The following is a 20906-nucleotide window of genomic DNA, read 5'->3' as shown; positions in this document are numbered from 1 at the left end:
ATGATATATAGTTTTGGCCGGAGGTCATCTTAGTAGGTGTTTGATTGAGCACAGAAATATATAGCCAAAAAAAGACCATATTTGATAGTAAGGTTATGGTGGTGGAGGAGACACCAAATATATAAAAGGATGTCACATAGAGGAGGGAGAAAGGTTGTTTTCTGCTGCTCCAGAGAAGCGGACACGGAGCAATGGATCCAAACTACAAGAAAGAAGATTCCACCTAAACATTAGGAAGAACTTCCTGACAGTAAGAGCTGTTTGACAGTGGAATTTGCTGCCAAGGAGTGTGGTGGAGTCTCCTTCTTTGGAGGTCTTTAAGCAGAGGCTTGACAACCATATGTCAGGAGTGCTCTGATGGTGCTTCCTGCTTGGCAGGGGGTTGGACTCGATGGCCCTTGTGGTCTCTTCCAACTCTATGATTCTATGATTCTATGTACCAAAGTCTCAAAAGAGGGGGGAAAGGCAGACAGAGCACCACTGATCACTGTCACTTTCCAACAGTGATATAGCTTTTTCTCTAAAAGTCTAACTTTTTTTTTTAAAAAAAAGCTAATCCCTTAGCTGTCACTGCTAAGGAGAAGACCTTAACATGTGCACCAAAGCATAATTGTGTGTGTATTGGCAGAGGCCTTATAGCAATGGCTCATTTGTCATAGTAATTGGCAAGGTAGTTAACACGATTATACATTTCATTCCTCATTTAAGGAGCTGATCTTGATGCCCGTGGGAATGCTGATTAGGAGAAATATTCAGCAATGGATCTAAGGGACATCTGAGAGAGACAGTGGTTCGCCACTTGCATCCTCTTTCGAATGCCCTCCCCATGGAGGCCTGCCTGGAGACATCATCAGTGTCATTTAGGTGACAGAAAACGTTTGTGTTTTCTCACGATTTTAGGAACTGCAAACAGAAGCATTTTAATGCAGAGTAGTTTTATTTTACTGTCTTTATTTAAGTTATTTAATAAAAATTATAGACCTTTTGATTGTAATAAAACCTCTTAAGTGGTTTACAAAAAAACAGGTTGCTGCTGCTTTTGTTTGTTTTAATTTGCTGTCTGTGTTGTTAATAATGATGATGATGATGTACTTTTTTGCTTCTTCAATTTTATTGCTGGTGCAGGATATCAATTATGTAAATAAATGAACAAATAATCAAGACCCAGAAAAACAGCGAAAGAGCCCACAACAAAGTCATGAAATCTTCTTCAGTACCCCATCACTTAATATTCTGGTTGTGGGAAGCTGCCTGCTTCTGCCTTCAACTCTACCAAGTACAAGATTGCTACAGACATCAGTCTTCCTGCACCATTCAAGAGCCAACACCTCTCAGCTGCTGTGTGTGTGAGGGGGATACTGTAGTGTGAACCCCATATGTTCTCTGAAGTGGGACAGCCCAGATGCAGGTTCTTCCACATACACTTCAGCTGGAACGATGTGTGCAGCTTTTCGAAGGGAATTTCAGAATGAACATGCAGTGAGCAAATCTGGTTTCTTGACTGCTGGGGGGATTTCGAGGTTAACTGAGCATACATGTATAATTCCTTTGGAATCAGTTGTGGTCTCAAAACCCAGCTCTGAGACTACGGGAGGATGAATGTGAAGATTACTGTTACAGCAACCCAGGGTAAATTAGCAGGCATGGGGAGGGTGGGGGGGGGAAAGGAGATTTGGGGTCTGCTGTAGCGTTTATGTGGGCATAGGCATCATCTGCTTGCATTGGAAGAGGGAGAGGTGAAGCTAAGAACCCTTTTCGTCCCCTGTGTGGCCCAACTGAAGCAAGACACTACTTGTGGCAAAAGCAGTAGGAGTGTTTGATGTGCCTGGGCCGGAACTGGAGGTCTGTAATCGTCTTCCGAGCTGAGTTCTTCAAGGTTAGCAGACATGGCCACAGCCAGGCAAGAGCTGGCAGTGAGTTTTAGACCCAGGTCTCACCTGCTCTCTAGCTCAGTGTTTCCTACACTTCTAACAGCTGAGGCACACTATTTTTCTGAATTAAAATTAATTCCTTCCCACCCTCCTGCCCCGCTAGGACTCTTGTGAAATCACTGGAGTAAGAATCACTTCCCTCAGATGAGTCCACACCATTGCATTTCGGCATATGTCACTATTCCGGGAATATCTTCTGAACAGAAGGAAGACCCTGGCCCCAAACAGTGACCTGTGCAGAGGTTACTCTGGTGGCCTCCTGTGTGTTTGGTGTTTTGGGCTTACAGGAACCAATTATTTAATTAACTTAGTACAACCCACTTAGTAACCAACCTTTTTCTGAGGCAAACCTCCCACTGTTTGCCTTTTCTGGGGCAAACCATCGTCTCCATCCTTTTTGTTTCCCTGTTCTCCGCTTCCCTGGGTCTCTTGTCTGCTTCCTTTATTCACCCCACGCCCCATTGCAACTCACCAAACCCAGGACCTAGCCATTCCATTTCTCGTTTGGCCAACAGAGGAGAGCAGGGTGGGGACTAACCATGTATGCTGCATTTTCCAGACAGGGATATTCAAAATGGTGGGCATGCTACCATAAGATTCATGTGTGTGCATTAAGACAGGCTGTATTCACACTGATGCTCAGAGAGTATCAGTGTGAATACTGAAGCAGAGGCTTGACAACCATATGCCAGGAGTGCTCTGATGGTGTTTCCTGCTTGGCAGGGGGTTGGACTCGATGGCCCTTGTGGTCTCTTCCAACTCTATGATTCTATGATTCTATGTACTGCTTGGCAGGGGGTTGGACTCGATGGCCCTTGTGGTCTCTTCCAACTCTATGATTCTATGATTCTAGATTGTTGAGGAGGAAAGCTGAAACCTTATGAATGGCAACCCTAGCAATCATTTGAACATTTTTTAAAAGACACATTCACAAAACCTTGGCCTAAGGCAAGATGGGGGGAAAATACAGTAGGTAGAGTGATTTACAATGAAGAGGATGAAGGAAACTGTCACTGTCACTGATTCATAGCGATAGTTGGGATGTGTGTCATTTTGGCTTGAGTTAAATGTGAATTCTAAGACTCAGCTCTGACTTTGATGGTTGGCTCCACTCTGTTTTCTGTTTTTAATTTTGCAACCCATTCAAGCACAAAGGATCTTCCTCGGAAGTGGACAAGACATAGATATTAAACTGCAACGGAAAGAGCACTGCTACTGTTACCTGTTTTGATGGAGCCCATGATGGGCTCAGAGCTAACAAGGCCATGCACAGCCACCAAGGACACAACATACTCTGTGGACGGCTGCAGGCCAAACAAGGCAGCATGTCTCTTGGTTGGGTCTAGCATCACTTGCTTGGTTTCCTCTTTGTCCTTGGGGCTGTAGTTCAGTATCAGCCTATCTGCTGGAGGAGAGGGGTCACTCCAAGTGATGTTCACACTGGAGGAAGTCACATGAGAAAAGTGAAGCTGTGTGATTGGCCGGAACCCTGAAAACAAGAATGCAGAAGAAAATGGCAGGCTGGGTCTTATTTAGCCAGGAAACATGCAAAATGATGAAAAGATGAGTACATCTGAGCATGTACAAAAGGACCAAAGGGTAAGGCTGTATACACACTAAGCCATTTGTAGCAGAAAAACATAGTGCTTGTCAATCCAGAATAGATGCTGCTTCCAAACTAGATTGATTCTATATCCTGTCATTCACAAGAATGGGTGATGCACATTTGAAAACTCTCCCCTTGATTAGGTTATCCATGCCTTCCCCTCCCTGCACATAGCCCAGGTGAATGGAGAGGAAAGCAATGGTTGCAATCTTGGCATATGCCCACCCACAATGCCATTGGGCGGGTGTGGATACCCCCCGCCCAATAGCTGGGACCACTGTACATCTGTTTCTAAATGGACACACTGCAGAGTATTGCAGAATCCATCTGTGATCAGCTTTTATTTTCAGAATGAAACCAGTCTCTCCGAAGCACTTTTCATGGGCAAAAGAATTGCAGTGGATCTAGACCATGCAGGGAAAAAAGTACTCAAGTCTCCATTGATTCAATAAAATACACAGTCCCAGTCTTCTGTAATGAGGGTAAAGATTATCCATTTTAGAAATGCATTTTCTGAGCTGTCTTGAGTTTTAGGCTTCCCCCCTTTAGGAATTAATCACTGGGTGCAGTTTAAATGTTCTGCATTTGACCGCTGCCCCAAAAGGTGAGGTCAAGGTAGGGTGTAAATCTGAGGAAGGGGGGACAGGAAAAATGGGGCAACAGAAAGAGGGCGTGCAAAGGCTCTTGCAAACATGTACGTCCTTTACCTGGGCTACTTCTGCACTTAGCATTTTGGAAATGATATACCCATCACATTAGGCTCAAGCTAGATGTGCCACGAGACATCTGTTTTATTTTATTAATTAGCGGTGCCACACAGTTATTTTGAAAATGAGGGAACCGGCACTCTGGGAGAAGTTTAACACTTTCCTCCCTTGCTTTCCTCCCCACCTCAACCCCCCTCCTGCTATTAGCAGAAGAAGACATGTTGAACCTCTCTCCCCACCAACACCATGGCTTAGACACTCTCTCACAGAGCACCACATCCCCAACCTTCAAAGCAGCTAAGTGGGGCTGCAATTAGTAAAAGAAAGGGCTTGTCAATGGTGTATCTAGCAGTAGTCAACCGGCAGACAGTAGTAACAGACCCTCAGAAAACCTCAGGTGACTCTCAGTACCTGTGAAGGCATCCACTGTGCTCTCCAGGCTCTGCTGACGGCCTCTTTCAGCAATGACAGAGATTGTGTATTCAGTCCCAGGTTCCAAGTCTGATAGTGTAAGCTCAGACTTGTCTTTGGCAACAGTAACCTCAGACGCCATTCCTGAAGCGGGGATGAAGATGACCCGGTAGTGATCAATGGGACCCTTGGCTTTGGTCCAGGACACAGAGATGGATGACTCTGTGGAAGCTGTCACTATGAGGTTGTGAGGGCTGTCGAGCTCTGCAGCAGGAGGAGATTTAAAAAGGTAGCCTCTTAACAGCTTGGAATGCACAGGTCTGAGTTTAGATTTTTACACTCCCAAGCACCAGTTTAGCTAATGCATTTTGGATTAGTTGTTGTTTCCGAGTCACCTTCAAAGGTAGTCCCATGTAGAGAGCATTTCAGTAGTCCAAGTGGGAGATAACCAGAGCATGCACCACTCTGGTGAGACAGTCTGTGGGCCGGCAGGACAAGGGGTTACAACAGGGCTTCCTCCGCAACAAAGGTGGTTCAGAATATTTTCACACCAATAGCACTTCTGTCCCCCAGTAGTGAATAACAATGAAATAAATAACTGACAATTCATTGTCTCTTAACAGTGTCCCAAAAATTCTTCCTGGGCCTAGGACAGGCCAGAGGCATCTAATCATAGTGGCGAAGGGGGGGGGGTTGCCTTGCCAGTGCTACTGAGTTTCAGTTGAATTTGATAGAGATGACATGGCTTGGCTAGTTTGAACCTCTCTATGTGCAATGACGTAAGCAGATGAAAACTTCATTGGCCTTGAAGCCAGTGGGTCCTTCCTCAGAGGATCATCACATAGCCCTGTGCAAGCATGAGGCTTCTCTGGGGGGTGGGTGGGGGTGAACTAGACTCTATTGTCTCCTTTAGCAATCTCTCTTCTCCCTTGACTATGGTGTGGAACTGCAGTATAGACCTGAGCTGGGCTCACGAAAGTACAGGTAAAGGTAAAGGGACCCCTGACCATTAGGTCCAGTCGCGGATGACTCTGGGGTTGCGGCGCTCATCTCGCTTTACTGGCTGAGGGAGACAGCGTACAGCTTCCGGGTCATGTGGCCAGCATGACTAAGCCGCTTCTGGAGAAACCAGAGCAGCGCATGGAAACGCCGTTTACCTTCCCGCTGCAGCGGTACCTATTTATATACTTGCACTTTGACGTGCTTTTGAACTGCTAGGTTGGCAGGAGCAGGGACCAAGCAACGGGAGCTCACCCCATCGTGGGGATTTGAACCGCCAACCTTCTGATCGGCAAGCCCTAGACTCTGGGTTTAGACCACAGCACCACCCTAAAAATACAGATCCAGAATCCTTAGCGGTGCCAGCACACAATCAGAGTGGTCACTGAAAGTTATTATGATGAAGAAATGGATTTTGGTAGTGTTGCTGGAGCAATGTGATCTATGAATCAATACCCTAGAAATTCTAAGGCTGCCTTTGATATTTGCAGTTGTAATCGCTGTACAAATATCACATAAAGGCAAAAGCTGTTTGCATTTGCATTGAAATGCTGGCTGTAAATACTTCCCCTTGTGCAAAATGCCAGCTTGCTTATGTGTCTATAAAAATTGACAGTCTCTCTCTCTCTCTCTCTCTCTCTCTCTCTCTCTCTCTCTCTCTCTCGTAATGTTGGGATAATCTTTTGAACCATATTCTCTCCCCACCCCCCCGTTTATGTCCCTTGGCTGCTCACTCCAAGACACAAGGAAAAGCGTTCTTTGGCTTCAGCTGCTAATTCTTGTTTGCCTCTATTCTCTCACAGGAACAAGCAAATGTGGGGCAAAAGAAGAGAACATTGATAGAGCTTCCGACAGGGAGAGGAAGGGTAAAAGAGCACTTTGCTTGTGACTCTGCATGCGCAGCCAGTGTTGCAAACATTCAAATCATTGCTCAATTCAGAATAGGACTCCTGCTAGAAATCATTTGCCAACCAGATCCCTGGAGCAGAAGTAACCAACTGAGGCTTGCAAAGGCATTTCACCTGAATCCTAGGCAGGACCTCCCAAATTTGAACAAAAGGTGACCGCCAGGGATGTGGAGGTTACCACAGAGTGTGGCAGAGTGACATGTCTCAATACAATCAGCTCCTTCTTTTAGACCTCCTCCACACCCTGATAATCTGCTTGGTGAAATTACTGCATGAATTCCAACTGGCAAAGTACTGCAGAATGAATTAACTGAGGGTCACTTAACCATGTTCTGGAGCCCCTAAGAATGGCTGAGGATTCAAGAGATGGGCAGAACTCACTAGTTTTGCTCCGTAATGATTTTTTTAATTTAAAACAAGTCTGTGTGTCACTCACCAGTCCTTGCATTCATGGTAGCTGGAACACTTTGCTTGCCATCCATTACAGCTGAAATTCCAACTCCATATTCTGTTCCTGGCACCAAATCTGCATGTGGATACACAAGAATGAACAGATTAAGCAATGAATTGTAACTATTTCCACCCACATAGTGGTTTCTTCTTGTCTGGCTTATGGATGGGTGAATCTGACAATTTTCTTTCTCATTTTCTCCATCTTAAGTTCAGTTCCCCACATTTCCATATCAGTTTGCATTTTTTTAAAAAGTTCTCCTGAAGATTCACCAGCATTTTAGTGCAAATGTTTTCATGCAATTTTGCCTAATGTGCACATTTTTGCAAAGCAATTCCCTCTAATGCAACACATTTTTGTATGTTATTTTTATCAATATATGCATCTCTGTACATACTTTACCCCAGTATATGCATTTTTGTCCCCAGTACTCGGCTGGAAAACTGCATTGCAAAATTCAAGGAAATTTGGCTTTTGAAGGATGGCTGCGTTCAGTTCATGTTTTTTCTTCACAAAGTGCCTATTATTGAATCACACCCCCCATTCCCTAGTTTGGCTTCACTGCTGTAATTTTGCCATGGTAACTGGGTAAACCACTAAAAACATAAATGAATAATTGTGCTAACATTTGCTGCTAAACCACTGATAATAAAAGGACAAAGTATGGGGCATTAGTTTGTGTTATTGTCTGATATGACCCAAGACTTGGGGGAGAAGAGAAGAAATTGAATGTCATCTCAGAAACAAATACCATAATACTTTCGATTTAGTTTAGAAATTTAGAAACATTTCCAACAGGAAAGGTTAGTTTTCAATTAGTTCTTGAGGATTGTTCAGTTGATCTAGGCCTCCATCTTTGAAAACATTGACTTTGTTCTGTAGTAGCTTAACTCTAGTTTGTTGTCAAAGAAAAAATTAGGCTGAGTGCAAACATGTAGATGTGCAACCTCCGTTCATCTCCACTGCAAAGTAAAATAGCCACTTCATGCATTATGTGATGTGGAAGTACTGTGGTACCTCTGGTTACGAACTTAATTCGTTCCAGAGGTCCGTTCTTAACCTGAAACTGTTCTTAACCTGAGGTACCACTTTAACTAATGGGGCCTTCCGCCGCGCCGCTGCAGTACGATTTCTGTTCTCATCCAGGTGCAAAATTCTTAACCCGAGGTACTATTTCTGGGTTCGCGGAGTCTGCAACCCAAGTGTTTGTAACCCAAGGTGTTTGTAACCCGAGGTACCACTGTAAGTGGTAAGTGTCAGTATATGGGAACATCACCGCTGCAGACAGCCAGATTGTTGACATCACATGATGCGCCTATCTGTGGGAAAGAAGAGTTTCCCAGGACGTTCACGGGCTGGATAAGTCCTTGTGAAGAGTGTAACATGAAACCTTTCGACTGTGCATGTTCAGGAAGTTTGGCTGACTTGCTGGAAGAACTGAACTGAAAGGACGTGTTTTTCTCTAGTGCTGTAATGTCAGAAATAAACATCATGTAAATAGATTTCTGACTTATTTTCTTTCCCCTGCGGAAGCAGGTGGGAGGGGTTGTGCATTTTACCCACTCTTGGGAAAATGTCGCCTATCAAAATCTCCCTGGTCTGTCTGGATATCAGCCAGAGGAGGTTACCGGTAAGCAAGCTCCGAGGACAGTGAGAGGGGCCAGTCTCTATGGGGGGGGGGGGGGGGCTTGCAAACCAACAGTAAGCACCTTGGCCATTGGATTCAATATGACTCTTTTTTTCTGGCACAGATGCCATGAAAGAGTTTGTGGGGCATGGCTGAAAAGAATCCCTCTTCCACCTTGCCATGAGATAAGATTGACAGCGCTTTGTACGCTTACTACAAGGAGGTGGCTTCAAGTAGAGGTGGGTAGACTGGCCTACTAGAACCCTGACATCTACCAAACTAGGTACGGTGCAACATACTGGCACAGGAGGCAACCATATACTTAAAATTAAGGAGCTAGGTGCCTCTGAGCACATGCTCAGTCCAGGTAATTAAAAACAGGGAGTTGTTGATTTGTTGCATAGACCCCCCCCCCCCATTTTAGGCTGAGAAAGCAGAATTAATTTTAGAGCAAAGAACAGTCACCTCTTGACCATTAATGAGACATACTTCAGTTGCTTTCTGTAAAGCTAAATTTCAGACGAGAGGGAAACCAAGATAGCTTTATTTGTTACCAAACTGATTTGACATCTAACATTTTCATTTGAGTTTCTTATTTATGAGGCATAAATGAAACACTCAATAATTTATGAAAGAGCCCAGCTTCTCCCTGCGTGCCGGGGAAATATAAGCATCCAGCTGCCGGCAGGAGGCCTGCCCTGTGGTTTCTGGCTCATCAGGGGAGACAGCAATTTAGTTAATTTCCAGGCAATCTATCATCTATTATCATTATTGGATCAAAGCGGATGCCAGTGGCTCTTTGTCGGCACCCTTTGGGTTTATTTCTTTCTTCGCTGAATGGATATTGGCAATTTCTCAGAGGTACAAAAGATGTAAGTTGGCACGCAATTCCTCTCCACGAGTCCAGGCAAAATGTAAACCAGGAAACAAACAGTTCCTTGTCACTGGGGCCAGCCTGTTACCCAGCCTTGTCTCCTTGAGCTCCACTCATTTGCACCCATTTGAAGATCACAGCACTGCGGGGGCGACTCAGTGGTTTGTTCTGTACAAACCCATAATTGAGAGTGCCAAGGCTAACATAGTGCAGGGCTGGGCTGACTTCAGTTTTGTGCAATGGTCTTTGTTTCTACTAGAATCCATGGGGCCCACCAATGCATTTGAAAATTATGAATAAAAAAGAGGGCACCTTCAGGATCTCTTAAGTAACTTGTGTTATGTAATGCTCAGCAGGCATTCTTCGCTCTGGCATTTAAGGGTTAAACTGCACAAAACAAAAAATGCATCGTTTGGAGTTTCACGATTTTTCCTTTTTACATGGCAGGCAGCAGCTGCTTTGTGTCCTGATCAGCATCAGGACCACAGTATGTGGGGAAGAGAGCTAATGATTTTCTCCTCACTGTGGTCCCATTGAAAATTGCTCCCACCGAAGCTCCTGTTTGACATACAAGGAAAATGGCTGCTTCAAGTTGTTGGTTTTCAACACTGTGATATATCAATAGCTAAACACTACGATATGCTGATATATCACAATGTCTGGAAGGTATCTCAGCTGTTTCTTCTTCCTCACCTCAGCGGAGGAGGAAGCAGCTGAGATACATTGCCCAGCCCTACACTATGAGCAAGTCCTAAGGCCTCTCTGGCTCACATGAGCCAGAGGAGCATTGGAGCTTGCTTGAACCATTCAGTGGGGCGGGGGAGCCTCCCACCCACAGCTGAGTGAGCCCTGATGCCCCTCTGGCTTGTGCTTGCTCAGATGAGGGGGTGGGAGGTGTCCCTCCAGCTGAGAGGTTCAAGGAGGCTCCAGTGCCCCCCAGAGCGGCATCAGGGCTCCCTCAAAGGCACCTGCCTGCCTTTGCCTGGGAAGGTGGGTTGCATCTTTCCTGCCAGGGTGGTCAGTTGCTCCAGGAGGAAAGATGCAGAAGAAGAAGAAGAAGAAGAAGAAGAAGAAGAAGAAGAAGAAGAAGAAGAAGAAGAGTTTGGATTTGATATCCCGCTTTATCACTACCTGAAGGAGTCACAAAGCGGCTAACATTCTCCTTTCCCTTCCTCCCCCACAACAAACACTCTGTGAGGTGAGTGGGGCTGAGAGGCTCCAGAGAAGTGTGACTAGCCCAAGGTCACCCAGCAGCTGCATGTGGAGGAGTGGAGACGTGAACCCAGTTCCCCAGATTACGAGACTACCGCTCTTAACCACTACACCACACTGACTTGGGCAAAGTCAAAAGCAGACAATTGCATAGAGCCTGAAATCATGATTCTTGGGCTCTGTGTGCTCAGTTGCCACCTGCCTGCCTTTGCCCAAGCAGGTGAGCTTCATCTTTCCTCCTGGAGCAAACAACTGCCCCAAGAGGAAAATCTCAGCCTGCCTGCCTGGGCGAAGGCAATTTGAGTTGATGATAACATCACGGCAGCTGGGGAGCTGCAATGCATTGGCAGCTCAAAAGGTCTGAAACTGGTACCGTGATGTGAACACCATACTGGTTTCAGAGAATGTCAAAGTATCGCCCAGCCCTAGTAGAAATAGTTTCCATTGGGACTATGGCGTGTGAGGAAAAGGCACCCTCTGGAGTAATTATCTTTTTTTTTTAAAAAAAGAAAATAGTTGTGCAAGTCTCCTGTAATGTGTATTTTGGCTCCAATAAGAGCCCTGATAGATCAGATCAAGGTCCACTGACATCAGCAGGCACTGGCCAGCCCACCAGTAGATCACCAACAGATTACTGCTTCACCAGCAGCTTGCTTTATCTTTTTCTTTTCTTTTTCTATATTGGAGTAATCGCTGAAAAACTGTTGACATTACTCAGCCTAGGGATATAGGAAGAAAATGATCTTGTTGCATTTCATTGCACGTAGCACTGTTTCCTTTGTGTTGCAGTTTGGCTTCTGACAAAAACTACATTTTTTTGTCTTGCTGTCTGCTGTGGTGAAATTTTATGTAATGAATTATGCTGTAATGATATTATCCTACCCCATTCCAATGCAAAGGAAACACAACGCAAATGGAGGAAAAACACACCATTTTCTCTCTCCAGATGAATGGTGGATGCTCAGAACAAACAACAGGGGAGAGCTATTGCCTTCATACTATGCTTATTTACTTTCTAAAAGCATCTGGCTGAAAACTGAATGCTAAATAAATAAATAAAAACCTGCATTGTGGGTTCACAGAAAAGCTGGCTATAAGAGGATTCTGCTGTAGTGAGAAACCTCTGTCATGGATGTTAGTTTGAATGGATGCCAAGAAGCCCCTCAGAATATGTACTGAAGGCAGCTCTTCATAAGTATTCCCTCGATCTTATCATATAGGGCATCTCAGGAAGGTTGGGGACCCGGCCAAAAGGCTGTATCTGGGCATGAAGACAGGCAGCAGAGACACGCTGCTGCATTTCAAGAGGCGGACAAAACAAACACCAAAGATAAATCCCCCCTCTAGGGCGGAACGTCCTTGCTGATGGAATTAAGGAAAACCTGTTTCATGCTCCTCTGTAGCAGCCCAGCCCAGCCATGAAATCTCTGCTAAGAGCAGCTTTCAGAAGAGTTTAAGAAGAGCCTGGAAAATTTCCCCACGTTTCCTCCTTGCTTGTCGTCTTCTCTGATGCTGGAGACATCTGCACAGAAGTGTGCTTGGGCAGAAGGAAGCTGTGCCCCCAGGAAGCACCACTGAATCTTTCCTCTCCCCATCTCTTGCAGAGGTGCCTCAGCAAAGCAGTGGTGTTCAAGCCTCCAGAAGTTTATCAGGGGCTCCTTATTTAGAAGATCACTGGCGGCGTACGAATTTCCTTGAAAGACAGTTTGTCCAACACGCTACTGATCTCCACCTACAAAACTGCTGGGAAGAGTTGGGTTCATTCTAGAGCTGACTTCCCACACAACACTGCTAAAGACCCAAGAGGCCTGAGTTCAATGGTTCTTATATTCCCAAGGAAGTGTGACAGGATTGCAGGTGAAATCTGTCAGCCCCATTTGAGAATTAACAGGATAATTTAGTGGATGCCTTTGCCAACTAAGGGCTTAGCCAAACTTCCTCTTGTCCCACTGCTTTTCCCCGGGAAAAAACACTCTTTAGCACTCAGTTGGAGCAAATGGAAATTTGGTTTTTTCCTAGAATCATAGAATCATAGAGTTGGAAGAGACCACAAGGGCCATCGAGTCCAACCCCCTGCCAAGCAGGAAACACCATCAGAGCACTCCTGACATATGGTTGTCAAGCCTCTGCTTAAAGACCTCCAAAGAAGGAGACTCCACCACACTCCTTGGCAGCAAATTCCACTGTCGAACAGCTCTTCCTGTCAGGAAGTTCTTCCTAATGTTTAGGTGGAATCTTCTTTCTTGTAGTTTGGATCCATTGCTCCGTGTCCGCTTCTCTGGAGCAGCAGAAAACAACCTTTCTCCCTCCTCTATGTGACATCCTTTTATATATTTGAACATGGCTATCATATCCCCCCTTAACCTCCTCTTCTCCAGGCTAAACATGCCCAGCTCCCTTAGCCGTTCCTCATAAGGCATCGTTTCCAGGCCTTGGACCATTTTGGTTGCCCTCCTCTGGACACGTTCCAGTTTGTCAGTGTCCTTCTTGAACTGTGGTGCCCAGAACTGGACACAGTACTCCAGGTGAGGTCTGACCAGAGCAGAATACAGTGGCACTATAACTTCCCTTGATCTAGATGCTATACTCCTATTGATGCAGCCCAGAATTGCATTGGCTTTTTTAGCTGCCGCGTCACACTGTTGGCTCATGTCAAGTTTGTGGTCAACCAAGACTCCTAGATCCTTTTCACATGTACTGCTCTCAAGCCAGGTGTCACCCATCTTGTATTTACATTTCTCCCTGTTAAAATTCATCTTGTTTGTTTTGGCCCAGTTCTCTTATCTGTCAAGGTCGTTTTGAAGTGTGATCCTGTCCTCTGGGGTGTTAGCCACCCCTCCCAGTTTGGTGTCATCTGCAAATTTGATCAGGATGCCCTTGAGTCCATCATCCAAGTCGTTGATAAAGATGTTGAATAAGACCGGGCCCAAGACAGAACCCTGTGGCACCCCACTAGTCACTCTTCTCCAGGATGAAGAGGAACCATTGATGAGCACCCTTTGGGTCCGGTCAGTCAGCCAGTTACAAATCCACTGAGTGGTAGCATAGTCAAGACCGCATTTTACCAGCTTCTTTACAAGAATATCATGGGGCACCTTGTCAAATGCCTTGCTGAAAACAAGGTAGGCTACATCCACTGCGTTCCCTTCATCTACCAGGCTTGTAATTCTGTCAAAAAATGAGATCAGGTTCGTCTGACATGACTTATTTTTCAGAAATCCATGCTGACTATTGGTGATCACAGCATTCCTTTCTAGGTGCTCACAGATTGTTTGCTTAATGATCTGCTCCAGAATCTTCCCTGGTATTGATGTCAGACTGACTGGGCGGTAATTATTTGGGTCCTCTCTTTTCCCCTTTTTGAAAATAGGGACAACATTTGCCCTCCTCCAGTCTGCTGGGACTTCACCTGTTCTCCAGGAATTCTCAAAGATGATTGCCAGTGGTTCTGAGATCACATCTGCCAGTTCTTTTAATACTCTTGGATGCAGTTCATCTGGCCCTGGAGACTTGAATACATCTAAACTAGCCAAGTATTCTTGTACTATCTCCTTAGTTATTCTGGGCTGTGTTTTCTCTACTGAATCATTTGCTCCTAATTCTTCAGGTCGGGCATTGTTTTCTTTATCGGAGAAGACTGAGGCAAAGAAGGCATTGAGGAGTTCAGCCCTTTCTGTGTCCCCTGTTTGCATTTCACCATCTTCTCCTCTGAGTGACCCCACTGTTTCTTTGTTCTTCCTTTTGCTACGAACATACCCATAAAAGCCTTTTTTGTTGCTTTTAATCTCTCTAGCAAGCCTGAGTTCATTCTGTGCTTTAGCTTTTCTGACTTTGTGTCTACACGTGCTGGCTATTTGTTTGAATTCCTCTTTGGTGGTTTCCCCCCTTTTCCATTTTTTGTACACATCCTTTTTTAATCTTAACTCAGTTAAAAGTTCTTTAGATAGCCACCCTGGCTTCTTTAGGCACCTTCCGTGTTTCCGTCTCATTGGTATTGCCTGAAGTTGTGCTTTTACTATCTCCCTCTTAACAAACTCCCAGCCATCATGAACTCCCTTTCCTTTTAGTATTACTGTCCATGGGATCTCACCCAGCACTTCCCTAAGTTTTATGAAGTCGGCTTTCTTAAAGTCAAGAAATTGAGTCCTAGTATGCTTGGCTGCTCCTTTCCGTTGTATAGTAAACTTCAGAAGAGCATGATCACTTGCGCCTAATGATCCTTCCACTTCTACCCCATTAACCAGGTCATCGACATTGGTTAGGACCAGATCTAAAATGGCTGTTCCTCTTGTTGCTTCTCCCACTTGGATTGACATTTGCTATGATCTATCGCTAAAGAGTGAATTTCCCCTGGGGCAAGGGGGGAACCACTTGGACCTGTACCTAGAAAGCATGAGTCAAGTGGAAAACCAAACATGGGACAAGTGGAAGAGTGGACAAGCCCTAAATTTGGGTCAGAAGGAAATGCCCCCTCCCACCAGATTGCCTGGGACTCTCTCCTCCCAGACTCTTCTTCTGTGCAATGAGACATAGCACAATTGTTTCCTGGGGTAAACACCTTCTGCCGTGTGCATCTCTTTCCTGCTTCTGGCACACTGCACATAGTTTAAAACTTTTCTACTTAGTGTTTTAAATGCACTGGTGAGAATTATGGTAGAAAAGTCATGGAAAAGGTGGAGTAACTCAGAGGCCCTTGGGAGCAACGCTGAGCAAGGACTTGGAGGGAGTGTGACCAAGTACAGAGACAAGGGGAATTTAAATGACTAATCTCTGTCCAGAGAGACTGTAATGTGTGGAATAGCACTAAAGGTGAGTTCATCACCCAGTGGCTATAGCATCATCATAGCAACTTGGAAGTTTGGAAGAGATCAAATGCCACGGACAGAACACCTTCCTGCAACCACATCACTTGAAACGCAATGCTGTTTCATGCTCTTTGCTTCCTAGAGAGATATAATGTCTCAGAGGCAGGGCGTTTCAGAGCAAGGGAGAGTGGACATGAAGAGACACTATGCTAGTCTTTAAAACAGAATGTCCTTGGAGGACTCTTTTCCCCAGCCGACTCTGTGCCAGGCAGCTGCAAAAATTCAGACTTCTGCTTCCTTTGGCGGCCAAATGCCAAAATGCCAAACTGTTTCCCTTCAGTCTCTGCCCACAGCAGGTGGTGTGTGTGTGTGTGTCCCATCATTAGTAGCCACTCACCATCAAAAGCCACCAATGGCCATTTAAGGACAGCCTCAGGATCCATTAAAAGAACAGTTTGACCTACTGACTGTACAAAAACCTAAAGTAAAATTAACCTCACTTTGCATGTTCATTACAACACTCACAAAATGTTTACATTTTAGAAAAATAGTGCTTTTAAAAAGAATCATGCAGACATACTCAAAATCAACTATAACATTTCCCTGCTTGTAAATTCTGCGAGGAAAAATAAAGACCACCCACACCATTGATGAGGAAGCTTACCTGTGAGGGTGGCCCTGGTTGTGGCACTTGCACTTCGTGGCACTAGAAGTTCATGGTATTGCTCTCCAGCCAGAGTGCTGTAGATGACCTTGAAATTCTCCACCTCTGCCTCACTGTTGTCCCACTCAAGTTCCAGGCTGTCATATGTCCGGGAGAGCACACGCAAGTTCTTGGGAGCATCAATTTCTGCGTTTGGAAAGGAAATAGTCAGTGACTTGCTTTACTCTTGCTCCTACAGCTGCAGTCTTTGTACTCTCCTAAACTGTAAGCCTTCACATAAGAAAGGCATTTTCAAAAATGTAACCTTGCTGTTTATTTAAGAAAGCTGGCTGAAGAACTAGGAGTTTTTTCCCCAACACAATCCAAGTGAAATTATTTTGATTTCCTGCTATCTTGTTCTCCTGCATAAATCCACTATGAGAATTCGAGCCAATAACTCTTGCACAGAGCCTAGGAACTTGCTCATTAACTAATACTAATGATAACCCTTATCATTCATGTAATGCAAAGCACTTCATGGTCTTTATCTAATTATAATTTGGAGAACATTGTTCAGTGAGACATCTACTTTATAATATAAATATAATGTGTAGGTCTGAGATGATAGCAAATCTGCCTTATTCACTAATAAGCTATTTGGATGGTTAATGGCTTTGAAAGGAAATCAAATGAGGGAAAGCCAAGTGATCAGATTTAAAGTTGAAACACATGTGAAGAAACAGATTCAAAACTCTCAGCACTCTCAGCAATATTTTTAAATAAACTTCCATAGGAAGTTGCCTTATATTGAGGCAGTTCAATCCAGGCCACGCCTGTTTACTGTACCTGGAAGTCGTTCTCTGCAGCCTCAGGCAAAGAAATATTTCATGGCCCTGCTGTTTGAAATCCTTTTAAATTTAGGAATGGAACCTGAGCAGTCCAAAGGTCTACATGGCCCTGCAAAGGTCTACCTACTCAAGTCCTTCTTAGCGGCTTTCCATAGTTGGCCACTGTGAGAACAGGATGCTGGTGGGCCTTTTGCTGGACCCTGCAGGGCTAATCTTACCAGGGCCACAGCCACTCCCCTAAAGGCACCAGAGGAATAGGAATGAAGCTGACCTGTGTTGAGTCAGCCCTTTGCTTCCTCCAGCTCAGTTCAGTCCACTGTGACTGGCAATGGCCTTCTGGGTTCCTCAGACATCTTTTCTAGCTTAGTTACCCAAGAATCTTTTAAAACAGAGGTGCAAGCACTAAACTATGTTCCCAATCATGACATGAATTGTGGGTTTGAGGCGACAAAAGATTTCACATGGAAATATGCACTCTGTAAGCAAGCTCCAGCCTTCCAGAGACTTCATATTTTGAATTCCAAGTGCTGCACTGATTTTTCAGTTTGTTTACATTTTCACTGGAGAACTAACTGGAGGTCACTAACTGGAATCTTGGCAGATTCAAAATAGCATTACGTAGTGTTTTGTGTGAGTGGAACAATGTATGTTGTGCACCCACATCCTTCCCCTGCAAGACTGTTCTGTGTCCATCCCCCTCAACCATCTGCAGCTGATGTGGGGAAGGTGCATTGGTGTTTGTTTTTTTTTGAGGGGGGGTGTTAGGGGAGAGGAAATGTCAATTGCCTATCCTAATCTGGATACAACTTTTATCTTCTGTGCATCTTTTCATTCCGTGGCAAGGTGCCAGTGAGGAAAGGGCTTCTGCACATTTCATAGTTGTGTACAGGTATGGATTTCAGCAGGTGTAACTTGTCATGTATACAATAAGGAAAGGTGCAGGTAGTCTGCTTTTCCTTGGCATCTGGTCATCCATTTGGTCCCTTTTTTTTAAGTCAGCACCAAAGCTCGTGTATGGAAGAATGCACTGCCAGAGATCCTAGGAGGTATTCAAAATGTGCAATCGAAATGGGAGATCTTGGGTTCTCCCAGCTTCTAATTTTAGCAGTCTTAAATTCAGTTTTCCTCCTGTCAACACCAGTTTGTGATTTCTTTTCCTTTAAAAAGGCCTTCAAAACTCACCAGCATATTAATATGAGTTTCTCCTAATATACACATTTTTGCAAAGTGATTTCCCTTGATATAATAGATTTCTGTATGTTATGTTCACTAATGTATACATTTCATGCACACTTTAACTGCACAGCTGCATTTTTGTACACATTGCTTGGCACTGCAAAATTCAAAGAGGTGCAAATTTTGAGCAATGGTAATATTTCACAAAGTGCAAATAGGTAGGTTTGTCTTTAAATGTGAACTGAACTCTCACCTCCATTACTAATCCAAACCAAAGCTATACAGTGGTACCTCGGGTTAAAGACGCTTCAGGTTACAGACTCCGCTAACCCAGAAATAGTACCTTGGGTTAAGAACTTTGCTTCAGGATGAGAACAGAAATTGTGCTCTGGCAGCGCAGCAGCAGCGGGAGGCCCCATCAGCTAAAGTGGTGCTTCAGGTTAAGAACAGTTTCAGGTTAAGAACGGACCTCCGGAACGAATTAAGTACATAACCAGAGGTACCACTGTATTCTTATATTCACTTACCTGACTGAACTTCCAAATAGAGAAGCATATGATTGTACTGTAAGGTGCACTTATTTCCCATTCAAAGTAATGGGACCTACACACAGTTTGTGTCCAATGCCTTCCAAGTTAATGCTTTTTTCTGATTCAGTTATTACACTGCCTTTTGTGCATCTTTGAGGTCTCCTTCCCTGACATTCCCACAAGTGTGGTGCCAAACTGGTGGTACTGAAGGCAAATGGTGAACACCCTGCGTAGTGTTGAAACAGGAGTGACAGACTTATAACACCACAGTTTGGCCGGCTCACTTGCCTTTTTGATTATGACACAAAAATCAGAGAATGAAAGACTCAGTGAATCAATTAAGCGCACCCCCCCCTTACTCTTAAGTGCAGCCAGCAAGGCCTCTTCATACGGATAACAGCATCTTTATGACGGGCCATAAAACAGTTCCAAAATCTACGTTCCTCCTCCTCTTTTACAGAACTGTCATTTAAAGCAGTTCACTCTCCATAGGCTTTGAGTTATTTAATTTTTCCTAAGTACTCCTGCAAAGTGACAGCAGATGCACATTACATTCTGGAAGTGCCTGTATCACTTCCCACCCCCAATCTAAAGCTGCCTAAAGCAAAAGGATGGAGAACTCCATTAGCCCAGTGCCGTCTGCCCTGCCTTCGTCACCTTAAGAACAGCGTTTCCCCAGCATGGATGACCTTTGACATTACAAACAGATTTCCTTGCTGTTGTTGGAGTAATGACTAGTGAGCGATTCTTTGAAAACAGGCTGAGGCAGAATGAAAGCATGCGTATGGTAATGCAACACCTCATGCCTGCCACTGCCAGGACGCATGAATCTCCTTTGTACCACAGGTCCATTTAGCCCCATTGGCAGAAGCTCTGTAGGATTTCAGACAGATGGGTCCCCCCGCCCCACTCCGGCTAATATCAGAGCCCCATCAAGTGCAGATGCTGGAGGTTGAAACCACAAGCTTCTGAATGCAAAGCGGATCCTCTGCCACTAAACTACAGACTCTTCTATAGGCTGGGCATCTTCATGTTGTGGAGAACATAACATACAAATGCATCTTAAGCTGCAGGTGAGTAGCAATCTGCTAACACTTGTTTGTCTTGGGCATACCTGTGACAAAGAGGGTGACTGCGGCGTCGCTCTCATTGGTCCCACGGACGGCAGCGATGGAGACTTCGTACCGTGAGCCAGGGCGCAGGGCCTGCATGGAGTACTGGCTGAGGGGGGGTTGTAGTCGGAAGGTGGTCTTTCCCCCTTCTCCATTCTCGAGGCCATACTTCAGCAGAATGTAGTCAACTTTAGCCCGGGGTGGAGTCCATTCAACAAAGGCCACTGTGTCTGAGACATCTCTCACCAGTATCTGGGTTGGTCCGTCAATTACTAGACACAGTTGGTGCATTTAAAAAATTGGAAGAAAGAGGCACATTATACAAGAGGAATAGACAGAGAAGAAAGACTTTAATGGATTTTTGCCCTAAGAATCTATACTAAGGACGTGTGCGATTTCTGCTTCTCCATCCATCCTCTTGGATATGCGTGGAAACTGTAAGCAGGTAGCACTGCTTTTAGGAAGGACAAGAACAAAAAATATATGCGTGGAGATATGCGTCAGAGTTGCAGATGCTACCTAGTTACTCTGTTGTTTATGATGGCATGTCCATCACTTGAGGACCTCCTAGGAATCATTTATTCCTGAACTGGAGTTTCTGCACCCATCTGTACCATGTGCAAGAATGTGTGCAATTAATTCCACCTCCTCACCCACATCCAACAATGAATGGAAAGTAAATCAGCTCAAATTGGGCATGAGGGGAGACGGGGTTAATTGTCCGTATCAGCAGGACTACAGTACTTGGGTTGGAAACTGAAGCATTTGCTGGTTTGCACTTGTGTAAGACAAAACTAAGCTGAAGCTAAAACAGGAGGCAAATGCTTGTTAATCACTTGTGTACCAAACCATCATTACCCTGCTGTTCTCGCTGTGCATCTAATCTCAGACTTATTTCTTGCCTGTGGATTTGAGGACTATTATTCCAGTTTCTATTCCACAGGTTTCAGTTTTCTCCCTTTGTGCTGGTGAAAGCCTAAACCATGTTCTGCAAGAGGCACATTGGCCTCGTAAAGCATGGTTTGGTGGTGGCAAGTTATTTATTTGTTTTATCACATATGTTCAA

The 20906-nt window shown here is 44.7% G+C and overlaps 1 protein-coding gene across 3 annotated transcripts in view; it reads right to left on the bottom strand.

Annotated features, from left to right (window-relative positions):
• TNR (tenascin R) overlaps window positions 1-20906 on the bottom strand; it is a 391224-nt gene that overhangs the window by 32937 nt on the left and 337381 nt on the right. For all 3 annotated transcript variants that reach the window (XM_083446252.1, XM_083446254.1, XM_083446253.1), the window contains 5 exons: window positions 19843-20112; window positions 16196-16381; window positions 6999-7088; window positions 4656-4919; window positions 3154-3420 (listed from right to left, as the gene is read on the bottom strand). In XM_083446252.1, the coding sequence (XP_083302378.1) occupies window positions 3154-3420; window positions 4656-4919; window positions 6999-7088; window positions 16196-16381; window positions 19843-20112 (1077 nt within the window). The remainder of the gene's footprint in view (window positions 1-3153; window positions 3421-4655; window positions 4920-6998; window positions 7089-16195; window positions 16382-19842; window positions 20113-20906) is intronic.

This window comes from Podarcis tiliguerta (assembly GCF_965153285.1).
Source record: "Podarcis tiliguerta genome assembly, chromosome: 6".
Taxonomy (NCBI): domain Eukaryota; kingdom Metazoa; phylum Chordata; class Lepidosauria; order Squamata; family Lacertidae; genus Podarcis; species Podarcis tiliguerta.
Note: the sequence above shows the minus strand (reverse complement) of the source record. Positions and strands in the feature narration are given on the sequence as shown.